At 46.1% G+C, this 21,181-nt stretch overlaps 1 protein-coding gene across 1 annotated transcript in view; it reads left to right on the top strand.

Annotated features, from left to right (window-relative positions):
• The window catches only part of LOC122923877 (coagulation factor XIII B chain-like), a gene marked incomplete at its 3' end in the record, with an annotated part of 82,426 nt that extends 75,536 nt beyond the window's left edge, over window positions 1–6,890 (top strand). The window contains exon 5 of the mRNA XM_044274727.1: window positions 6,705–6,890. Coding sequence (XP_044130662.1) covers window positions 6,705–6,890 — 186 coding nt within the window. The remainder of the gene's footprint in view (window positions 1–6,704) is intronic.
• Window positions 6,891–21,181: the final 14,291 nt, after the last annotated feature.

The raw sequence follows: 21,181 nt of genomic DNA, 5'->3' as shown, positions 1-21,181 counted from the left end.
GCATGTATAAGATACCCCACTGATTTCAATAAGAGAGTCTGGGAGGAAGAACAGGAAAAGTTAAAAATATACCAACTAGAAAAAAGTAGGAAAGAATTGCTTTTTCAAGGGATCCGGTTAGCTTCGGAGGGTGAAAAGGTTGGCAAAATCTCAAATCGGTGCAATTAAAGACAAAACGGGCAAATTATTCAGTACACTGGAAGGCATCAAAAAAGTGTTATTGGAGTATTTCCTAGAGCTTTATAAGTCTAGGGTACAATATTCAAAACAAGAGTTAGATTTTTACCTAGACAAGATTGCTTTTAGTAGGATATCCCAGGTCCAAAAAGAATACTTGGAAAAATAAATATCGGTGGCATAAATAAATTTAGCTCTGGGGAAGGTTAAAGTCGAAAAAACACAAACACCAGGTGGTGATGGGCTCCCTTTTGAAATATATAAAACTTTCTCTCAGGTTTTAGTACCAGAGTTAAAAATAACACTGGATGAGGCTCGAAAACTAGGCGATCTACCGAACTCCATGAAAGAGGGAATTATTACATTAATTCCAAAAAAGGGAAAAGAACAAATGGATCCCGGGTCATATAGGCCAATATCCCTTTTGAATACGGATGTTAAAATTTTGGTCTTAGCTGATAGGCTGTCAAAGGTTATTAAAGTAGTAATAAATAAAGATCAGACAGGTTTTATACCGAGTAGAACAATATATTCAAATATAAGAAGGTTGTTCCTTAACATCGAAGCCAATAGATTAGATGCAGGGGAGAAAGCGATACTTTCATTGGATGCCCAAAAGGCATTTGACTGTATTGAATGGGAGTATCTATGGGCAGTATTAAGGAGGGTTGGTATAGGGGAGGGATTTATAGGGTGGATCCAGTTAATATATCTTAACCCAAGGGCTAGAGTGGTTGTGGATGGGAGCTTGTCTCTGCCGTTTGCCCTATACCACAGCACAAGGCAGGGATGCCCTCTCTCCCCACTGTTATTTGCTATCGCAATTGAACCTTTGGCAAGCATAATAAGAAATGACAGGGAGATTAAAGGTTTTCAATATGTGGGTGGAGAGAAAAAACGGTTAATGTATGCGGATGATATTTTACTTTTTTTGCACAACACTGGGGATCAGTTTAATAGAGTGATAGAAATAATAGTTTTTTTTTTTTTTTTCTGGTCTAAAAATCTATTGGGGGAAATTACATATGTTATTTTTAGGAGATGGACAATTACAGGGAGATTCACGGGTGCACGTTCTCAAAAAACGCGAAAATTTTAAATACCTCGGTATACAAATCTCTGGAAATATACAGGGAGTGCAGAATTATTAGGCAAATGAGTATTTTGACCACATCATCCTCTTTATGCATGTTGTCTTACTCCAAGCTGTATAGGCTCGAAAGCCTACTACCAATTAAGCATATTAGGTGATGTGCATCTCTGTAATGAGAAGGGGTGTGGTCTAATGACATCAACACCCTATATCAGGTGTGCATAATTATTAGGCAACTTCCTTTCCTTTGGCAAAATGGGTCAAAAGAAGGACTTGACAGGCTCAGAAAAGTCAAAAATAGTGAGATATCTTGCAGAGGGATGCAGCACTCTTAAAATGGCAAAGCTTCTGAAGCGTGATCATCGAACAATCAAGCGTTAAATTCAAAATAGTCAACAGGGTCGCAAGAAGCGTGTGGAAAAACCAAGGCGCAAAATAACTGCCCATGAACTGAGAAAAGTCAAGCGTGCAGCTGCCAAGATGCCACTTGCCACCAGTTTGGCCATATTTCAGAGCTGCAACGAGGTGTGCAATACTCAGAGACATGGCCAAGGTAAGAAAGGCTGAAAGATGACCACCACTGAACAAGACACACAAGCTGAAACGTCAAGACTGGGCCAAGAAATATATCAAGACTGATTTTTCTAAGGTTTTATGGACTGATGAAATGAGAGTGAGTCTTGATGGGCCAGATGGATGGGCCCGTGGCTGGATTGGTAAAGGGCAGAGAGCTCCAGTCCGACTCAGACGCCAGCAAGGTGGAGGTGGAGTACTGGTTTGTGCTGGTATCATCAAAGATGAGCTTGTGGGGCCTTTTCGGGTTGAGGATGGAGTCAAGCTCAACTCCCAGTCCTACTGCCAGTTTCTGGAAGACACCTTCTTCAAGCAGTGGTACAGGAAAAAGTCTGCATCCTTCAAGAAAAACATGATTTTCATGCAGGACAATGCTCCATCACACGCGTCCAAGTACTCCACAGCGTGGCTGGTAAGAAAGGGTATAAAAGAAGAAAATCTAATGACATGGCCTCCTTATTCACCTGATCTGAACCCCATTGAGAACCTGTGGTCCATCATCAAATGTGAGATTTACAAGGAGAGAAAACAGTACACCTCTCTGAACAGTGTCTGGGAGGCTGTGGTTGCTGCTGCACGCAATGTTGATGGTGAACAGATCAAAACACTGACAGAATCCATGGATGGCAGGCTTTTGAGTGTCCTTGCAAAGAAAGGTGGCTATATTGGTCACTGATTTGTTTTTGTTTTGTTTTTGAATGTCAGAAATGTATATTTGTGAATGTTGAGATGTTATATTGGTTTCACTGGTAAAAATAAATAATTGAAATGGGTATATATTTGTTTTTTGTTAAGTTGCCTAATAATTATGCACAGTAATAGTCACCTGCACACACAGATATCCCCCTAAAATAGCTAAAACTAAAAACAAACTAAAAACTACTTCCAAAAATATTAAAATGGTCTTTCTCCCAAAGATACTTTATGTTTTGCAAAATGCTCCAGTGAGAATATCGCAGAACATTTTTAAGCTACTTGATAGCCTAATGGGGGATTTCATCTGGAAGGGAGCTATCCCTCGGATAAAGAAGGAAGTCCTTCAGCTTCCAGTGCGGGAGGGAGGACTAGCGGTTCCTAATTTCTTTTTTTACTATCTAATAACACAATATGGGAATATAAAGGGAAGTTTAGATAGTTTGGTGGGTAGGCAAGAAATAAACAGATGGGGATGGAAAGAGGAGTGGAATCACTTAGAGGTGTTGGAGTCAGGTTTTTTGGGGAAAAAAAATATTGGTAACAGGACACTAAACCTAGTAGAATACGTATGGGGGGAAATTAAGAAGATATTGGAGATTAAAGGGTTTTTGCATTATACACCGATTTGGAAAAATCTTAATTTAAAGGAACTGGAAATGATTAGGGCTTATATAGACTGGGAAAAAAGGAATGAAATATTTAGATCTGATTTTTGAGGAAGATAAGCTGAAGGACTTTAATACAATGGTAGTGGAATTTGGGATCCCCCATAGAGACATGTATAAATACTTTCAGCTTAGGAATGCGTTGCGGACAGTGGAGCAGGATGATAGGTATAGAAGGGAAAAATCAGACATGCTGAACAAATTTACCAGAGGAGGGGAAGGAGGAGGAACAACCGCAAGGAGATACGGGATTTTGATGGAGGGAAAGAGAAAAAGGATTACAATGCTTGCCGTGAAAAAATGGGAGAAAGACCTAGAATCTTTTACGGAAGAGAAATGGAGAGATGCCCTTAAAAACTATGCAATGATTTCGGATAGGGGTTCACACAAGATCTCACAATTTTTCATAGTGCATAGATTACACCGATCTCCATGGATGTTGAAAAGAATGGGTGTGAGAGCTTCAGATAAGTGTCCAAAATGTTGGGAGGAGAAAGCCGATTTGATACACTGTTTCTGGAGATGCCCCAAACTCCTTAGATATTGGACAGAAATAGTAGAAACCGTGTTTTTGCTTTTGAATGTTCAGTTGCCCAGTGATCCAGTAATTTGTATTCAAGGGGCAACTGAACATTTGAAGTTAAATAAAAAAAATACGACTGGTTTTGAATAAAGTACTATTCCAAGCCAGACTTCTTATACTTAGGAAATTGATAAAGGCAGATTCACCGACAGTGGGACAGTGGAGAAAAGCAATAGATAACTTAATTAAAGAAGAACGTGCGATGGAGAGTCATACTAAAAAATCACAAAATTTTGACCAAGTATGGAAAAACTGGTTACTCTAGGGCTGGATGCGTGTGTGGTTTTTTTTTTGTTTAGTTTTTTTTTTCTCCTCTTCCTTTCACGTCCCCCCCCCTCTCCCTATGGGTCGTGGGAGGGTATAAAATAAAGATAAATTGTAACCACCAATTCTTAATATTGACTTTTATCTATTGTTAGACTAACGTGTTTTCTTTTGGATGTTTTTTCTATGAAATTGAAATAAAGACTAATTTAAAAAAATATAATAATAGTGATATGGGTCTATATGATCCACACTCAGTCGGATCCTTGCCTGGTTTGAGCAGTATCACAACAGTAGCCTCATACAATAAAGGCAGTAGGACACCCTTTGAGAAGGAGTCATGGTACATCTGCAATAAGGGACTTACTAACTGATCAGCATATCTAGAGTATATTTCTAATGGTAGCCCATCTGGGACAGGGGATTTCCCACTCACTAAGGATTTGATGGTGTCTACTATCTCTCGTTCCGAAAGAATGAGCTAGCTCCTGCGAAAGCTTGGGGAAATCTAACTCCTGCAGTTAAGTACTAACCAACTCTGTAGTATAATCAGCACGAGCCTCATACAGATCTTGATAGAATTCCCGGAAGCGCTGAGCAATAGCCTCTGGTTCCACAACTATAGTGCCCTCCCCATCTCTAATACGCAGAATAGCAGGAGACGCTTGATTCTGGTGAACGATAGCAACTTACTAGATTGATTGCCCAATTCAAAAAAAGATTGTTTAGTGAAAAACATTTTGCACTGAGCCTTTTCCTGTAACAACGTAAGGTAACGCCTCCCAACTTGTAGCCACTCCTCCCTATTCTGAGATGTTGGGTCCGGGTCCGCAACATACTGCCTCTCCTTCTCAGTGCATTCCTCAGCCAAGTCTTTTTCTTGTTTGGCAGAATTCCATTTAATAAACAAAATAGACGATCTCAGACACGCCCTCAGATAGGCCTTCAACGTCTCCCATACTATTGACCTATCTGTATAAGCGGCACGGTCAGACAAAAACATAGATAATTGGTCTGGATACGGTCTGAGGGCAGAAACAGTGTAAGCCAGAAGGGGTGCACCCTCATGGAACGGCCCACACCCCTAGCGGACATTAGTAGGGACAACAGGATAGGGCTATGGTCTGATACCCCTCTAGCACCATACTCCACCTGATAGAGTGAACCTACTGTGGAGCTACCAAAGACATGGTCAATGCGGGACAAGGAATGATGACTCGCTGACTGGCACGAGTAGGCCCTAACATCTGGGTGCTTAAGGCACCACAAGTCCTCCCACCCCACGTCCGCCATGTGGTCTGCCCTCTTAACAGTGGCCTTTACAGCAATCTGCCCCTTAACACTGACCTCCATAGCAGACTATCCCCTTAACTGTGACCTCCACAGCAGCCTGCCCATAGGGTGGCCAGAGGTCCAGGTTTAGGCCAGACAGTAGGGCATTCAGACTCCCTGTCCTCCGTCTGGCACAGGGCCTGGATGGACACAAGGATGTCTTTTTGAACAACTCACTCACTGTGAGCTGCAGGAAAAAAGTTACCATCCCTCCCACCCCTGCAGCTGATAGAAGTGGATTTTTAACTTCATTTTTTCAATCCCAGTCAGCTGAGGAGTGGGATGGGGCATGGCCTAACCAGATTGGGGCATGGCCTAACCAAATCGGGGCATGGTTTAGTGGGACCTAGAAGTTGATTGTTAACTTCATTTTTCAATCCCTGTTGGCTGAGGAGTTGAGGGGGCGTGGCCTAACCGGATTGGGGGCCATGTCCTTTTGAACAGCTCATTCTAAGACGGCAGCGCTGTGCTGTCTGAGTGTGAGCTGCGGGGAGAAAGTTACCCTCCCTCCCACCTATGCAGCTGGCAGAAATTGATTTTTACCTTCATTTTTTGAGTCCCTGTTGGCTGAGGAGTGGAAGGGGCATGGCCTAACCAGATCAGAGGCGTGGCTTAGAGGAACCTGGGGGCGGGGTTTTAAGTTAATCTTTTGAGGGTGGAAACATTGTGTCAGGCTCATGTCCTGGCTCCTTCCTGCAACAGTGACACCTCTCTAGGCACCTTACTGACTCATTTGCATACCAAATAAACTGGATTTTCAGAGGATAAAAACATCTATTGCTGGAACAAAGGCACATCTTAAAAAAAGGTACTAAGTGCAATTAGGCCATGGCTTTATTTCAATAGCCATTATCCCGGTGACAGATTTCCTTTAAAGCTCTCCTACAGCAGTGAAGAAAAATGGCTGGGTTGTTATGGAAACCTGGAGTAAAACTGTGTATGTGGAGGCTAATGGCCTGGGAGCTTCTATTGGCTGATAAGGGTCATGTGACCAGACTTCTATTGACTAATGATTTTTTGGGAATATCTCAGGAATGGTATGTCCTAGAAGGTGAAACCTTCCCAGACACCTGATGTACCTGTGTGCCAAATTTCGTGATTGTAAATGCGATGGTGCAGATTCCTTTAGGGGACATACATACATACACACACACACACACACACTCACATACACTCAGCTTTATATATTAGATAAATGTATAAGCCCTGGTCAATTATAGGGAGAGCTTCAATGTAATGCAAATCTGTTTTACACATTGCAATGATTCTTATTTGGACATTATCATGTGGACACCATCAAATGTATTATTTGATTTCATAGGTACATGTCGTATAGTTCAAGATGATCTGGATGAAAACAACTTGGAATTAGATGAAGTGCATGATAATGAAGTATTCTATGCCGAAGGTGAAGTAATCCAGTATAAATGTAAGAATGGATTTGAATATCGTGGTCGACCAACTGGAATATGTTCCGAACAAGCATTGAGCTATCCAAAATGTACAGGTAAAGAAAACGAATTTAACCCCTCAATGACCAAGCCAGATTTTGGAAATCTGACCTGTGTCACTTTAGCAGAGAATAACTTCATAAAGGTTTTGCACATCAAAGTAATTCTGTCATTGTTTTCTCGTCACTAGAGATGAGCGAATTTCAAAAATTAGATTCAGCTGGATCGCTGAATTTTCTGAAAAAATATGGTTTGATCTGGATTTATTTCGGCAAATCACGTAAAAAAAACAGCTATTTCCGGGCTGCAGAGAGCCTTTATAGTGGTGTAGAACACTGTGCCTTGCAGTAACACACATAGAGAGTCTGCTATGGTAGTGAAATAATACTGTGAGTCAGTATGACATGCAGATGACAGGTGTCGCTCTTAGAATCACTGCACACTTTACTGAGGCTACTTTCACACTCGCGTTTGGTGTAGATCCGTCATTAATCTGCACAGAAGATACAACCGCATGCATCCGTTCAGAACGGATCCATTTGTATTATCTTTAACATAGCCAAGACGGATCCGTCTTGAACACCATTTAAAGTCAATGGAGGACAGATCTGTTTGGCTCAGTTTCGTCAGATGGACACCAAAACGCTGCAAGCAGCGTTTTGGTGGCCACCTCCAAAGCAGAATGGAGACGGAACGGAGGCAAACTGATGCATTCTGAGCGGATCCTTTTCCATTCAGAATACATTGGGGCAAAACTGATCCGTTTTGGACCACTTTTGAGAGCCCTAAATGGATCTCACAAATGGAAAGCCAAAACGCCAGTGTGAAAGTAGCCTTATTTGGGCACTCATGGGGCCAAAACTGACCAAATAACTCAAGTATGAACTCAGCCTTACAGGTCAATGTTAGCGTCAAGAAGAAGCACACTTCTTTTACACCATCGTCAGCTGATTTCACATAGATTTCTACAGAACCTGTTCTATTAAACGCTTATACAAGTAGAGCTTCCCTAACAGAGTGGAGAGGGTGTCAGCAATAAGTTTGTGTTGATGTCACTGATTATTTTGCCCTTCCTCTGATCTGTCAGAACAATATCCCCCAAAATCCTGTCTGTGGAGCACCCGCCTTCACTCGGTCAGTATTTGGTCATTAATCCATCAGTATTGCTCAGTGGCGGATGCAGAGCCTGGTCTCGGGTGGGGCACTTCCAGATTATTTTCTGTCCGCCGCCACAAGACTACACAGTGTAGCAGTATACTGTATATTGTGTGGCATAGTATATGCTATATGTGTATAACAAACATATTTCACATGAAAACTTACAATTAATTGGCTTGGCCCTTGGGGATCTCGGACACCACTTCAACACTTGGCTGGGGGGCTCGGCGGAGCTGATGTTGTGTTTTATCCTAATGAGAAAGATTTCATAAGATTTTGAGAAGGGGCAGAGGGATAGCAGAGCAGGGAGAGGCTGGTGCTGCTACTAGGGGGCTTATACCATGGGGGAGTAATAAAGCCCACCATAATGCGCCCCCCCAGTAGAAATAATTCTCCTTATAATAGACAGTGCAAAAAATACCCCCTTGTAATGCCCCCAGTTGAGCTAACGTCCCCATAGTGCCCCCATAATGTGCCAGTATAAAATACCCTTATATAGTGCCCACAGTAAATGCCCCCATAGTGCTCCTCTCCCCCTTCCTCCTAGTGCCCCCCATAATGTACCAGTATAAAATGTCACATATATAGTGCCCCAGTAGATGCCCTCAGTGTCCCTCATAATTTGCAAGTATAAAATACCCCTTCTTAGTGCCCCCCGTGGATGACCCCATAGTACTCCTCTCTCCCGTCCCCATAGTACCCACCATAATGTATCCCAGTATAAAATGCTACTGTACAGAGCCCCCCATAAAAAAACTCCTTTTTTGTGGCCTCAGTAGATGCCCCTATAGTGCCCCCAATCATGTGCCAGTAAAATGAGCACCCCCACCACGTGCCAGTAACAAGAGCCCCCATCAAGTGCCAGTAACAAGAGCCCCCCTAATGTGCCAGTAACAAGAGCCCTCCCAATCATGTGCCAGTAACAAGAGCACCCCTATCACGTGCCATTTCCAAACCCCCCTAATGTTCCAGTAACAAGAGCCCCCCAATGTGCCAGTAACAAGAGCCCCCCCAATCATGTGCCAGTAACAAGAGCACCCCAAATCATGTGCCAGTAACAAGAGCCCCCCAAATCATGTGCCAGTAACAAGGGCCCCCCCTAATGTGCCAGTAACAAGAGCCCCCCAAATCATGTGCCAGTAACAAGAGGCCCCCCTAATGTGCCAGTAACAAGAGGCCCCCCTAATGTGCCAGTAACAAGAGGCCCCCCTAATGTGCCAGTAACAAGAGGCCCCCCTAATGTGCCAGTAACAAGAGGCCCCCCTAATGTGCCAGTAACAATAGGCCCCCCTAATGTGCCAGTAACAAGAGGCCCTCCCTAATGTGCCAGTAACAAGAGGCCCCCCTAATGTGCCAGTAACAAGAGGCCCCCCTCTAATGTGCCAGTAACAAGAGGCCCCCCTAATGTGCCAGTAACAAGAGCCCCCCCCTAATGTGCCAGTAACAAGAGCCCCCCCTCGAATGTGCCTGCAGCCTATCAGAGGAAGGGGAAGGGACACTCCTCTCCCTCCCCTGCACGTTCGCACATGTAACACAGCAATCTGTATCGCTGTCCAGAGGATGGCAATATAGATGACTATGGAGAGGAGTGCCTGCACAATGGAAGCGCTCATCTCCCTGTGCCCTGCGGCCACCGCCCCCACTTCTGAGCAGCTCTTCTGTGTTTTGTACCCACTCCTGCTTTTGGCTACCAAATCACAAGCCAATTCTGATGGAACCATACAGGCCTAACAGTTGCTACACCGACAGGATCTGTTGTGCGTTTCTTTTTCCTTCCTTCTGACAGATCAGAAGAAGGGTAAAATAAATGATGATGTCAGCCAGGCCAAAAGGCAAAATAGTGGACCAGTCATGAAGTGGGAAGGGTGGTAACAGCATGAGAAGTCCACTGAGTGGTCCTATGACATAGTGGTGAGGTGGAAGCAGCATGAGGAGGCCAAAGAGTGGCAAGGTGACATAGTGTGGAGGTGGCATCAATATGATGAGACCACAGAGTGGCAAGGTGACATAGTGTGGAGGTGGCAGCAGGGTCTAAATGATGAAACCGCAGGGTCTAAATGATGCAATTTCATATGCATGCTTTATTTGAGGTTTTCTCACTCCAGCGAGGATATTGGGCTATATGGCATATGAGATAATGTATCATAATATGGTGAATTATAGAATTTTGTGGTAATTCACAGATGATCTGTGTAATGGTCAGAAGTAGGGATGAGCGAACTCGAACTGTATAGTTCGGGTTCGTACCGAATTTTGGGGTGTCCGTGACACGGACCCGAACCCGGACATTTTCGTAAAAGTCCGGGTTCGGGTTCGGTGTTCGTCGCTTTCTTGGCGCTTTTGTGACGCTTTCTTGGCGCTTTTTGAAAGGCTGCAAAGCAGCCAATCAACAAGCGTCATACTACTTGCCCCAAGAGGCCATCACAGCCATGCCTACTATTGGCATGGCTGTGATTGGCCAGAGCACCATGTGACCCAGCCTCTATTTAAGCTGGAGTCACATAGCGCCGCCCGTCACTCTGCTCTGATTAGCGTAGGGAGAGGTTGCGGCTGCGACAGTAGGGCGAGATTAGGCAGATTAACTCCTCCAAAGGACTTGATTAACTGATCGATCTGCAGCTGTGGATCATTGAGCTGCTGATCCTCAATTGCTCACTGTTTTTAGGCTGCACAGACCGTTTGTCAGTCTCATTTTTCTGGGGTGATCGGCGGCCATTTTGTGTCTTGTGGTGCGCCAGCACAAGCTGCGACCAAGTGCATTTAACCCTCAATGGTGTGGTTGTTTTTTGGCTAAAGCCTACATCAGGGTGAAGCTGTCACACCAAGTGCATTTAACCAGCAATAGTCTGTTCATTTTTTGGCCATATACAAAATCAGGGGCAAGCTGCGCCTGTCACCAAGTGCATTTAACCCTCAATGGTGTGGTTGTTTTTTGGCTAAAGCCTACATCAGGGTGAAGCTGTCACACCAAGTGCATTTAACCAGCAATAGTCTGTTCATTTTTTGGCCATATACAAAATCAGGGGCAAGCTGCGCCTGTCACCAAGTGCATTTAACCCTCAATGGTGTGGTTGTTTTTTGGCTAAAGCCTACATCAGGGTGAAGCTGTCACACCAAGTGCATTTAACCAGCAATAGTCTGTTCATTTTTTGGCCATATCCCAGTCTAATTCTGTCACTAAATCCATACCGGTCACCCAGCGCCTAAATACTAGGCCTCAAATTTATATCCAGCTAAATCTGTCCCTAGTGCTGTAGCTGGGCGAGTTATTTAGTGTCCGTTCAAGCACATTTCTTGTTCTGGGTTGAAATACAATTCCCAATTTAGCAATTTCATAATTTAGTGGTTCCTGCTATATCAGAGCTATTTGAAATCTATCCCAAAAAGGGTATATAATATTGAAGGTGCACATTGGGTCATTCAGAATAACTTCACACACACCCGCTACTGTGTATTTCCAAGTCTAATTCTGTCACTAAACCCATACCTGTCACCCAGCGCCTAAATACTAGGCCTCAAATTTAAATCCCTCTAAATCTCTCGTTACCCACCGCTGTACTGTTGTTGCTGGGCAAGATATTTAGTGTCCGTCAAAGCACATTTTTTGTTCTGGGTTGAAGTACAATTCCCAATTTAGCAATTTCATAATTTAGTGGTTTCTGCTATATCAGAGCTATTTGAAATCTATCCCTAAAAGGGTATATAATATTGAAGGTGCACATAGGGTCATTCAGAATAACTTCACACACACGCTTCTGTGCATTTCCAAGTCTAATTCTGTCACTAAATCCATACCGGTGACCCAGCGCCTAAATACTAGGCCTCAAATTTAAATCCCTCTAAATCTCTCGTTACCCACCACTGTACTGTTGTTGCTGGGCAAGATATTTAGTGTCCGTCAAAGCACATTTTTTGTTCTGGGTTGAAGTACAATTCCCAATTTAGCAATTTCATAATTTAGTGGTTTCTGCTATATCAGAGCTATTTGAAATCTATCCCTAAAAGGGTATATAATATTGAAGGTGCACATAGGGTCATTCAGAATAACTTCACACACACGCTTCTGTGCATTTCCAAGTCTAATTCTGTCACTAAATCCATACCGGTGACCCAGCGCCTAAATACTAGGCCTCAAATTTAAATCCCTCTAAATCTCTCGTTACCCACCGCTGTACTGTTGTTGCTGGGCAAGATATTTAGTGTCCGTCAAAGCACATTTTTTGTTCTGGGTTGAAGTACAATTCCCAATTTAGCAATTTCATAATTTAGTGGTTTCTGCTATATCAGAGCTATTTGAAATCTATCCCTAAAAGGGTATATAATATTGAAGGTGCACATAGGGTCATTCAGAATAACTTCACACACACGCTTCTGTGCATTTCCAAGTCTAATTCTGTCACTAAATCCATACCGGTGACCCAGCGCCTAAATACTAGGCCTCAAATTTAAATCCCTCTAAATCTCTCGTTACCCACCGCTGTACTGTTGTTGCTGGGCAAGATATTTAGTGTCCGTCAAAGCACATTTTTTGTTCTGGGTTGAAGTACAATTCCCAATTTAGCAATTTCATAATTTAGTGGTTCCTGCTATATCAGAGCTATTTGAAATCTATCCCAAAAAGGGTATATAATATTGAAGGTGCACATTGGGTCATTCAGAATAACTTCACACACACCCGCTACTGTGTATTTCCAAGTCTAATTCTGTCACTAAACCCATACCTGTCACCCAGCGCCTAAATACTAGGCCTCAAATTTAAATCCCTCTAAATCTCTCGTTACCCACCGCTGTACTGTTGTTGCTGGGCAAGATATTTAGTGTCCGTCAAAGCACATTTTTTGTTCTGGGTTGAAGTACAATTCCCAATTTAGCAATTTCATAATTTAGTGGTTTCTGCTATATCAGAGCTATTTGAAATCTATCCCTAAAAGGGTATATAATATTGAAGGTGCACATAGGGTCATTCAGAATAACTTCACACACACGCTTCTGTGCATTTCCAAGTCTAATTCTGTCACTAAATCCATACCGGTGACCCAGCGCCTAAATACTAGGCCTCAAATTTAAATCCCTCTAAATCTCTCGTTACCCACCGCTGTACTGTTGTTGCTGGGCAAGATATTTAGTGTCCGTCAAAGCACATTTTTTGTTCTGGGTTGAAGTACAATTCCCAATTTAGCAATTTCATAATTTAGTGGTTCCTGCTATATCAGAGCTATTTGAAATCTATCCCAAAAAGGGTATATAATATTGAAGGTGCACATTGGGTCATTCAGAATAACTTCACACACACCCGCTACTGTGTATTTCCAAGTCTAATTCTGTCACTAAACCCATACCTGTCACCCAGCGCCTAAATACTAGGCCTCAAATTTAAATCCCTCTAAATCTCTCGTTACCGCTGTACTGTTGTAGCTGGGAAAGTTATTTAGTGCCCGTCAAAGCACATTTTTTGTTCTGGGTTGAAGTACAATTCCCAATTTAGCAATTTCATAATTTAGTGGTTCCTGCTATATCAGAGCTATTTGAAATCTATCCCAAAAAGGGTATATAATATTCAAGGTGCACATTGGGTCATTCAGAATAACTTCACACACACGCTTCTGTGCATTTCCAAGTCTAATTCTGTCACTAAATCCATACCGGTCACCCAGCGCCTAAATACTAGGCCTCAAATTTATATCCCGCTGAATTTGAATACAATACATTGGGCCAAATAATATATTTGTTGTTGTGGTGAACCATAACAATGAGAAAAACATCTAGTAAGGGACGCGGACGTGGACATGGTCGTGGTGGTGTTAGTGGACCCTCTGGTGCTGGGAGAGGACGTGGCCGTTCTGCCACATCCACACGTCCTAGTGTACCAACTACCTCAGGTCCCAGTAGCCGCCAGAATTTACAGCGATATATGGTGGGGCCCAATGCCGTTCTAAGGATGGTAAGGCCTGAGCAGGTACAGGCATTAGTCAATTGGGTGGCCGACAGTGGATCCAGCACGTTCACATTATCTCCCACCCAGTCTTCTGCAGAAAGCGCACAGATGGCGCCTGAAAACCAACCCCATCAGTCTGTCACATCACCCCCATGCATACCAGGGAAACTGTCTCAGCCTCAAGTTATGCAGCAGTCTCTTATGCTGTTTGAAGACTCCGCTGGCAGGGTTTCCCAAGGGCATCCACCTAGCCCTTCCCCAGCGGTGAAAGACATAGAATGCACTGACGCACAACCACTTATGTTTCCTGATGATGAGGACATGGGAATACCACCTCAGCATGTCTCTGATGATGACGAAACACAGGTGCCAACTGCTGCGTCTTTCTGCAGTGTGCAGACTGAACAGGAGGTCAGGGATCAAGACTGGGTGGAAGACGATGCAGGGGACGATGAGGTCCTAGACCCCACATGGAATGAAGGTCGTGCCACTGACTTTCACAGTTCGGAGGAAGAGGCAGTGGTGAGACCGAGCCAACAGCGTAGCAAAAGAGGGAGCAGTGGGCAAAAGCAGAACACCCGCCGCCAAGAGACTCCGCCTGCTACTGACCGCCGCCATCTGGGACCGAGCACCCCAAAGGCAGCTTCAAGGAGTTCCCTGGCATGGCACTTCTTCAAACAATGTGCTGACGACAAGACCCGAGTGGTTTGCACGCTGTGCCATCAGAGCCTGAAGCGAGGCATTAACGTTCTGAACCTGAGCACAACCTGCATGACCAGGCACCTGCATGCAAAGCATGAACTGCAGTGGAGTAAACACCTTAAAACCAAGGAAGTCACTCAGGCTCCCCCTGCTACCTCTTCTGCTGCTGCCGCCTCGGCCTATTCTGCTGCTGCCGCCTCGGCCTCTTCCTCCGCCTCTGGAGGAACGTTGGCACCTGCCGCCCAGCAAACAGGGGATGTACCACCAACACCACCACCACCACCTCCGTCACCAAGCGTCTCAACCATGTCACACGCCAGCGTTCAGCTCTCCATCTCACAAACATTTGATAGAAAGCGTAAATTCCCACCTAGCCACCCTCGATCCCTGGCCCTGAATGCCAGCATTTCTAAACTACTGGCCTATGAAATGCTGTCATTTAGGCTGGTGGACACAGACAGCTTCAAACAGCTCATGTCGCTTGCTGTCCCACAGTATGTTGTTCCCAGCCGGCACTACTTCTCCAAGAGAGCCGTGCCTTCCCTGCACAACCAAGTATCCGATAAAATCAAGTGTGCACTGCGCAACGCCATCTGTAGCAAGGTCCACCTAACCACAGATACGTGGACCAGTAAGCACGGCCAGGGACGCTATATCTCCCTAACTGCACACTGGGTAAATGTAGTGGCAGCTGGGCCCCAGGCGGAGAGCTGTTTGGCGCACGTCCTGCCGCCGCCAAGGATCGCAGGGCAACATTCTTTGCCTCCTGTTGCCACCTCCTCCTTCTCGGCTTCCTCCTCCTCTTCTTCCACCTGCTCATCCAGTCAGCCACACACCTTCACCACCAACTTCAGCACAGCCCGGGGTAAACGTCAGCAGGCCATTCTGAAACTCATATGTTTGGGGGACAGGCCCCACACCGCACAGGAGTTGTGGCGGGGTATTGAACAACAGACCGACGAGTGGTTGCTGCCGGTGAGCCTCAAGCCCGGCCTGGTGGTGTGTGATAATGGGCGAAATCTCGTTGCAGCTCTGGGACTAGCCAATTTGACGCACATCCCTTGCTTGGCGCATGTGCTGAATTTGGTGGTGCAGAAGTTCATTCACAACTACCCCGACATGTCAGAGCTGCTGCATAAAGTGCGGGCCGTCTGTTCGCGCTTCCGGCGTTCACATCCTGCCGCTGCTCGCCTGTCTGCGCTACAGCGTAACTTCGGCCTTCCCGCTCACCGCCTCATATGCGACGTGCCCACCAGGTGGAACTCCACCTTGCACATGCTGGACAGACTGTGCGAGCAGCAGCAGGCCATAGTGGAGTTTCAGCTGCAGCACGCACGGGTCAGTCGCACTACAGAACAGCACCACTTCACCACCAATGACTGGGCCTCCATGCGAGACCTGTGTGCCCTGTTGCGCTGTTTCGAGTACTCCACCAACATGGCCAGTGGCGATGACACCGTTATCAGCGTTACAATACCACTTCTATGTCTCCTTGAGAAAACACTTAGGGCGATGATGGAACAGGAGGTGGCCCAGGAGGAGGAGGAGGAGGATGAGGAAGAGGGGTCATTTTTAGCACTTTCAGGCCAGTCTCTTCGAAGTGACTCAGAGGGAGGTTTTTTGCAACAGCAGAGGCCAGGTACAAATGTGGCCAGCCAGGGCCCACTACTGGAGGACGAGGAGGACGAGGATGAGGAGGAGGTGGAGGAGGATGAGGATGAAGCATGGTCACAGCGGGGTGGCACCCAACGCAGCTCGGGTCCATCACTGGTGCGTGGCTGGGGGGAAAGGCAGGACGATGACGATACGCCTCCCACAGAGGACAGCTTGTCCTTACCCCTGGGCAGCCTGGCACACATGAGCGACTACATGCTGCAGTGCCTGCGCAACGACAGCAGAGTTGCCCACATTTTAACCTGTGCGGACTACTGGGTTGCCACCCTGCTGGATCCACGCTACAAAGACAATGTGCCCACCTTACTTCCTGCACTGGAGCGTGATAGGAAGATGCGCGAGTACAAGCGCACGTTGGTAGACGCGCTACTGAGAGCATTCCCAAATGTCACAGGGGAACAAGTGGAAGCCCAAGGCCAAGGCAGAGGAGGAGCAAGAGGTCGCCAAGGCAGCTGTGTCACGGCCAGCTCCTCTGAGGGCAGGGTTAGCATGGCAGAGATGTGGAAAACTTTTGTCAACACGCCACAGCTAACTGCACCACCACCTGATACGCAACGTGTTAGCAGGAGGCAACATTTCACTAACATGGTGGAACAGTACGTGTGCACACCCCTCCACGTACTGACTGATGGTTCGGCCCCATTCAACTTCTGGGTCTCTAAATTGTCCACGTGGCCAGAGCTAGCCTTTTATGCCTTGGAGGTGCTGGCCTGCCCGGCAGCCAGCGTTTTGTCTGAACGTGTATTCAGCACGGCAGGGGGCGTCATTACAGACAAACGCAGCCGCCTGTCTACAGCCAATGTGGACAAGCTGACGTTCATAAAAATGAACCAGGCATGGATCCCACAGGACCTGTCCGTCCCTTGTCCAGATTAGACATTAACTACCTCCCCATAACCATATATTATTGGACTCCAGGGCACTTCCTCATTCAATCCTATTTTTATTTTCATTTTACCATTATATTGCGATGCTACCCAAAGTTGAATGAACCTCTCCTCTGCCTGTGTGCTAGGCCTAAATATATGCCAATGGACTGTTGCAGTGGTGGCTGACATGAAGCCTGATTCTCTGCTATGACATGCAGACTAATTCTCTGCTGACATGAAGCCAGATTGTCTGTTACGGGACCTCTCTCCTCTGCCTGGGTGCTGGGCCTAAATTTATGACAATGGACTGTTGCAGTGGTGGCTGACGTGAAGCCTGATTCTCTGCTATGACATGCAGACTGATTCTCTGCTGACATGAAGCCAGATCGTCTGTTACGGGACCTCTCTGCTCTGCCTGTGTGCTAGGCCTAAATATATGCCAATGGACTGTTGCAGTGGTGGGTGACGTGAAGCCTCATTCTCTGCTATGACATGCAGACTGATTCTCTGCTGACATGAAGCCAGATTGTCTGTTACGGGACCTCTCTGCTCTGCCTGTGTGCTAGGCCTAAATATATGCCAATGGACTGTTGCAGTGGTGGGTGACGTGAAGCCTCATTCTCTGCTATGACATGCAGACTGATTCTCTGCTGTCATGAAGCCAGATTGTCTGTTACGGGACCTCTCTGCTCTGCCTGTGTGCTAGGCCTAAATATATGCCAATGGACTGTTGCAGTGGTGGGTGACGTGAAGCCTCATTCTCTGCTATGACATGCAGACTGATTCTCTGCTGACATGAAGCCAGATTGTCTGTTACGGGACCTCTCTGCTCTGCCTGTGTGCTAGGCCTAAATATATGCCAATGGACTGTTGCAGTGGTGGGTGACGTGAAGCCTCATTCTCTGCTATGACATGCAGACTGATTCTCTGCTGTCATGAAGCCAGATTGTCTGTTACGGGACCTCTCTGCTCTGCCTGTGTGCTAGGCCTAAATATATGCCAATGGACTGTTGCAGTGGTGGGTGACGTGAAGCCTCATTCTCTGCTATGACATGCAGACTAATTCTCTGCTGACATGAAGACAGATTCTCTGTTACGGGACCTCTCTCCTCTGCCTGTGTGTGTGCTGGGCCTAAATATATGCCAATGGACTGTTGCAGTGGTGGCTGACGTGAAGCCTCATTCTCTGCTATGACATGCAGACTAATTCTCTGCTGACATGAAGACAGATTCTCTGTTACGGGACCTCCCTCCTCTGCCTGGGTGCTGGGCCTAAATATATGCCAATGGACTGTTGCAGTGGTGGCTGACGTGAAGCCTCATTCTCTGCTATGACATGCAGACTGATTCTCTGCTGACATGAAGCCAGATTCTCTGTTACGGGACCTCTCTCCTCTGCCTGTGTGTGTGCTGGGCCTAAATATATGCCAATGGACTGTTGCAGTGGTGGCTGACGTGAAGCCTCATTCTCTGCTATGACATGCAGACTGATTCTCTGCTGACATGAAGCCAGATTCTCTGTTACGGGACCTCTCTCCTCTGCCTGTGTGTGTGCTGGGCCTAAATATATGCCAATGGACTGTTGCAGTGGTGGCTGACGTGAAGCCTCATTCTCTGCTATGACATGCAGACTAATTCTCTGCTGACATGAAGACAGATTCTCTGTTACGGGACCTCCCTCCTCTGCCTGGGTGCTGGGCCTAAATATATGCCAATGGACTGTTGCAGTGGTGGCTGACGTGAAGCCTCATTCTCTGCTATGACATGCAGACTGATTCTCTGCTGACATGAAGCCAGATTCTCTGTTACGGGACCTCTCTCCTCTGCCTGTGTGTGTGCTGGGCCTAAATATATGCCAATGGACTGTTGCAGTGGTGGCTGACGTGAAGCCTCATTCTCTGCTATGACATGCAGACTGATTCTCTGCTGACATGAAGCCAGATTCTCTGTTACGGGACCTCTCTCCTCTGCCTGTGTGTGTGCTGGGCCTAAATATATGCCAATGGACTGTTGCAGTGGTGGCTGACGTGAAGCCTCATTCTCTGCTATGACATGCAGACTAATTCTCTGCTGACATGAAGACAGATTCTCTGTTACGGGACCTCCCTCCTCTGCCTGGGTGCTGGGCCTAAATATATGCCAATGGACTGTTGCAGTGGTGGCTGACGTGAAGCCTCATTCTCTGCTATGACATGCAGACTGATTCTCTGCTGACATGAAGACAGATTCTCTGTTACGGGACCTCTCTCCTCTGCCTGTGTGCTAGGCCTAAATATATGCCAATGGACTGTTGCAGTGGTGGGTGACGTGAAGCCTCATTCTCTGCTATGACATGCAGACTGATTCTCTGCTGTCATGAAGCCAGATTGTCTGTTACGGGACCTCTCTGCTCTGCCTGTGTGCTAGGCCTAAATATATGCCAATGGACTGTTGCAGTGGTGGGTGACGTGAAGCCTCATTCTCTGCTATGACATGCAGACTAATTCTCTGCTGACATGAAGACAGATTCTCTGTTACGGGACCTCTCTCCTCTGCCTGTGTGTGTGCTGGGCCTAAATATATGCCAATGGACTGTTGCAGTGGTGGCTGACGTGAAGCCTCATTCTCTGCTATGACATGCAGACTGATTCTCTGCTGACATGAAGCCAGATTCTCTGTTATGGGACCTCTCTCCTCTGCCTGTGTGCTAGGCCTAAATATATGCCAATGGACTGTTGCAGTGGTGGCTGACGTGAAGCCTCATTCTCTGCTATGACATGCAGACTAATTCTCTGCTGACATGAAGACAGATTCTCTGTTACGGGACCTCTCTCCTCTGCCTGGGTGCCGGGGCCTAAATATCTGAGAATGGACTGTTCCAGTGGTGGGTGACGGGAAGCCAGATTCTCTGCTATGGAACCTCTCTCCAATTGATTTTGGTTAATTTTTATTTATTTAATTTTTATTTTAATTAATTTCCCTATCCACATTTGTTTGCAGGGGATTTACCTACATGTTGCTGCCTTTTGCAGCCCTCTAGCCCTTTCCTGGGCTGTTTTACAGCCGTTTTAGTGCCGAAAAGTTCGGGTCCCCATTGACTTCAATGGGGTTCGGGTTCGGGACGAAGTTCGGATCGGGTTCGGATCCCGAACCCGAACATTTCCGGGATGTTCGGCCGAACTTCTCGAACCCGAACATCCAGGTGTTCGCTCAACTCTAGTCAGAAGTCATAAATGGGCATATACTATGTGTGTCCACGATCTTACACATTTTGTCCCCATTATGTCCCTGTATAATCCACCAGCATATATATGCAACCATAGTCTTGCAAGTTATTTCTCTGAAATAATAGGCACAATTTATAACCTCATAATGATATATATCGAAGATACGATAAGTGACCTCTAATCCCCTAGATGGATCACACCTATAAATATGTCTGCAGTGAAAGTTTTGATTGCTATTTATGACCGCCAATAGGTTCCCCCATTCATGTGGTTGCTACTAGCAGCAACACTCCCCAGCATCACCACTGCAAACCTGTATTGGTTGCCGCACAACAGGAGGAGCAGTGGGACACACCTCTGCTGTGATTGGCTACCCTTTGTGACTGTGCCTGCTGGGGGAGGAGTTAGAGCTATTTAGTGCTGGCGTTCAGGCGGCCGATACACTGAGATCCTGCACGCCACTCTGTGCAGGGATTCCATAATTCAATGCCAAGTTACCTACTTCCTCCTGAAGAAGTGTGGGCATACCACCACACAGAAACCCGTAGAGTAGGGGTAGTGAGGGCTGTAATACAGAAAGACTTTAATTCAGCTCACCTTCCTGGTTTATAGATAGTCCCGACTCCAGAAACCCTAGGGGTGTGTCCCCGTTGCAGGCTGCAAGTAACTTTATGAAGGAAAGGTCTCGGATACAATGAGGATCCTCTAAAACTTCATCTTTATTGATCATAGATAAACAGCGGACGCAGCCACTTGGTACACGGAATATAGACGTTGACGCATTTCGGGTTCAAGACCTTTAG

This window comes from Bufo gargarizans, unplaced genomic scaffold (genome assembly GCF_014858855.1).
Source record: "Bufo gargarizans isolate SCDJY-AF-19 unplaced genomic scaffold, ASM1485885v1 original_scaffold_2031_pilon, whole genome shotgun sequence".
Taxonomy (NCBI): Eukaryota; Metazoa; Chordata; class Amphibia; order Anura; family Bufonidae; genus Bufo; species Bufo gargarizans.
The sequence above is the reverse complement of the archived record's forward strand: the minus strand, read 5'-3'. Positions and strand labels throughout refer to the sequence as shown.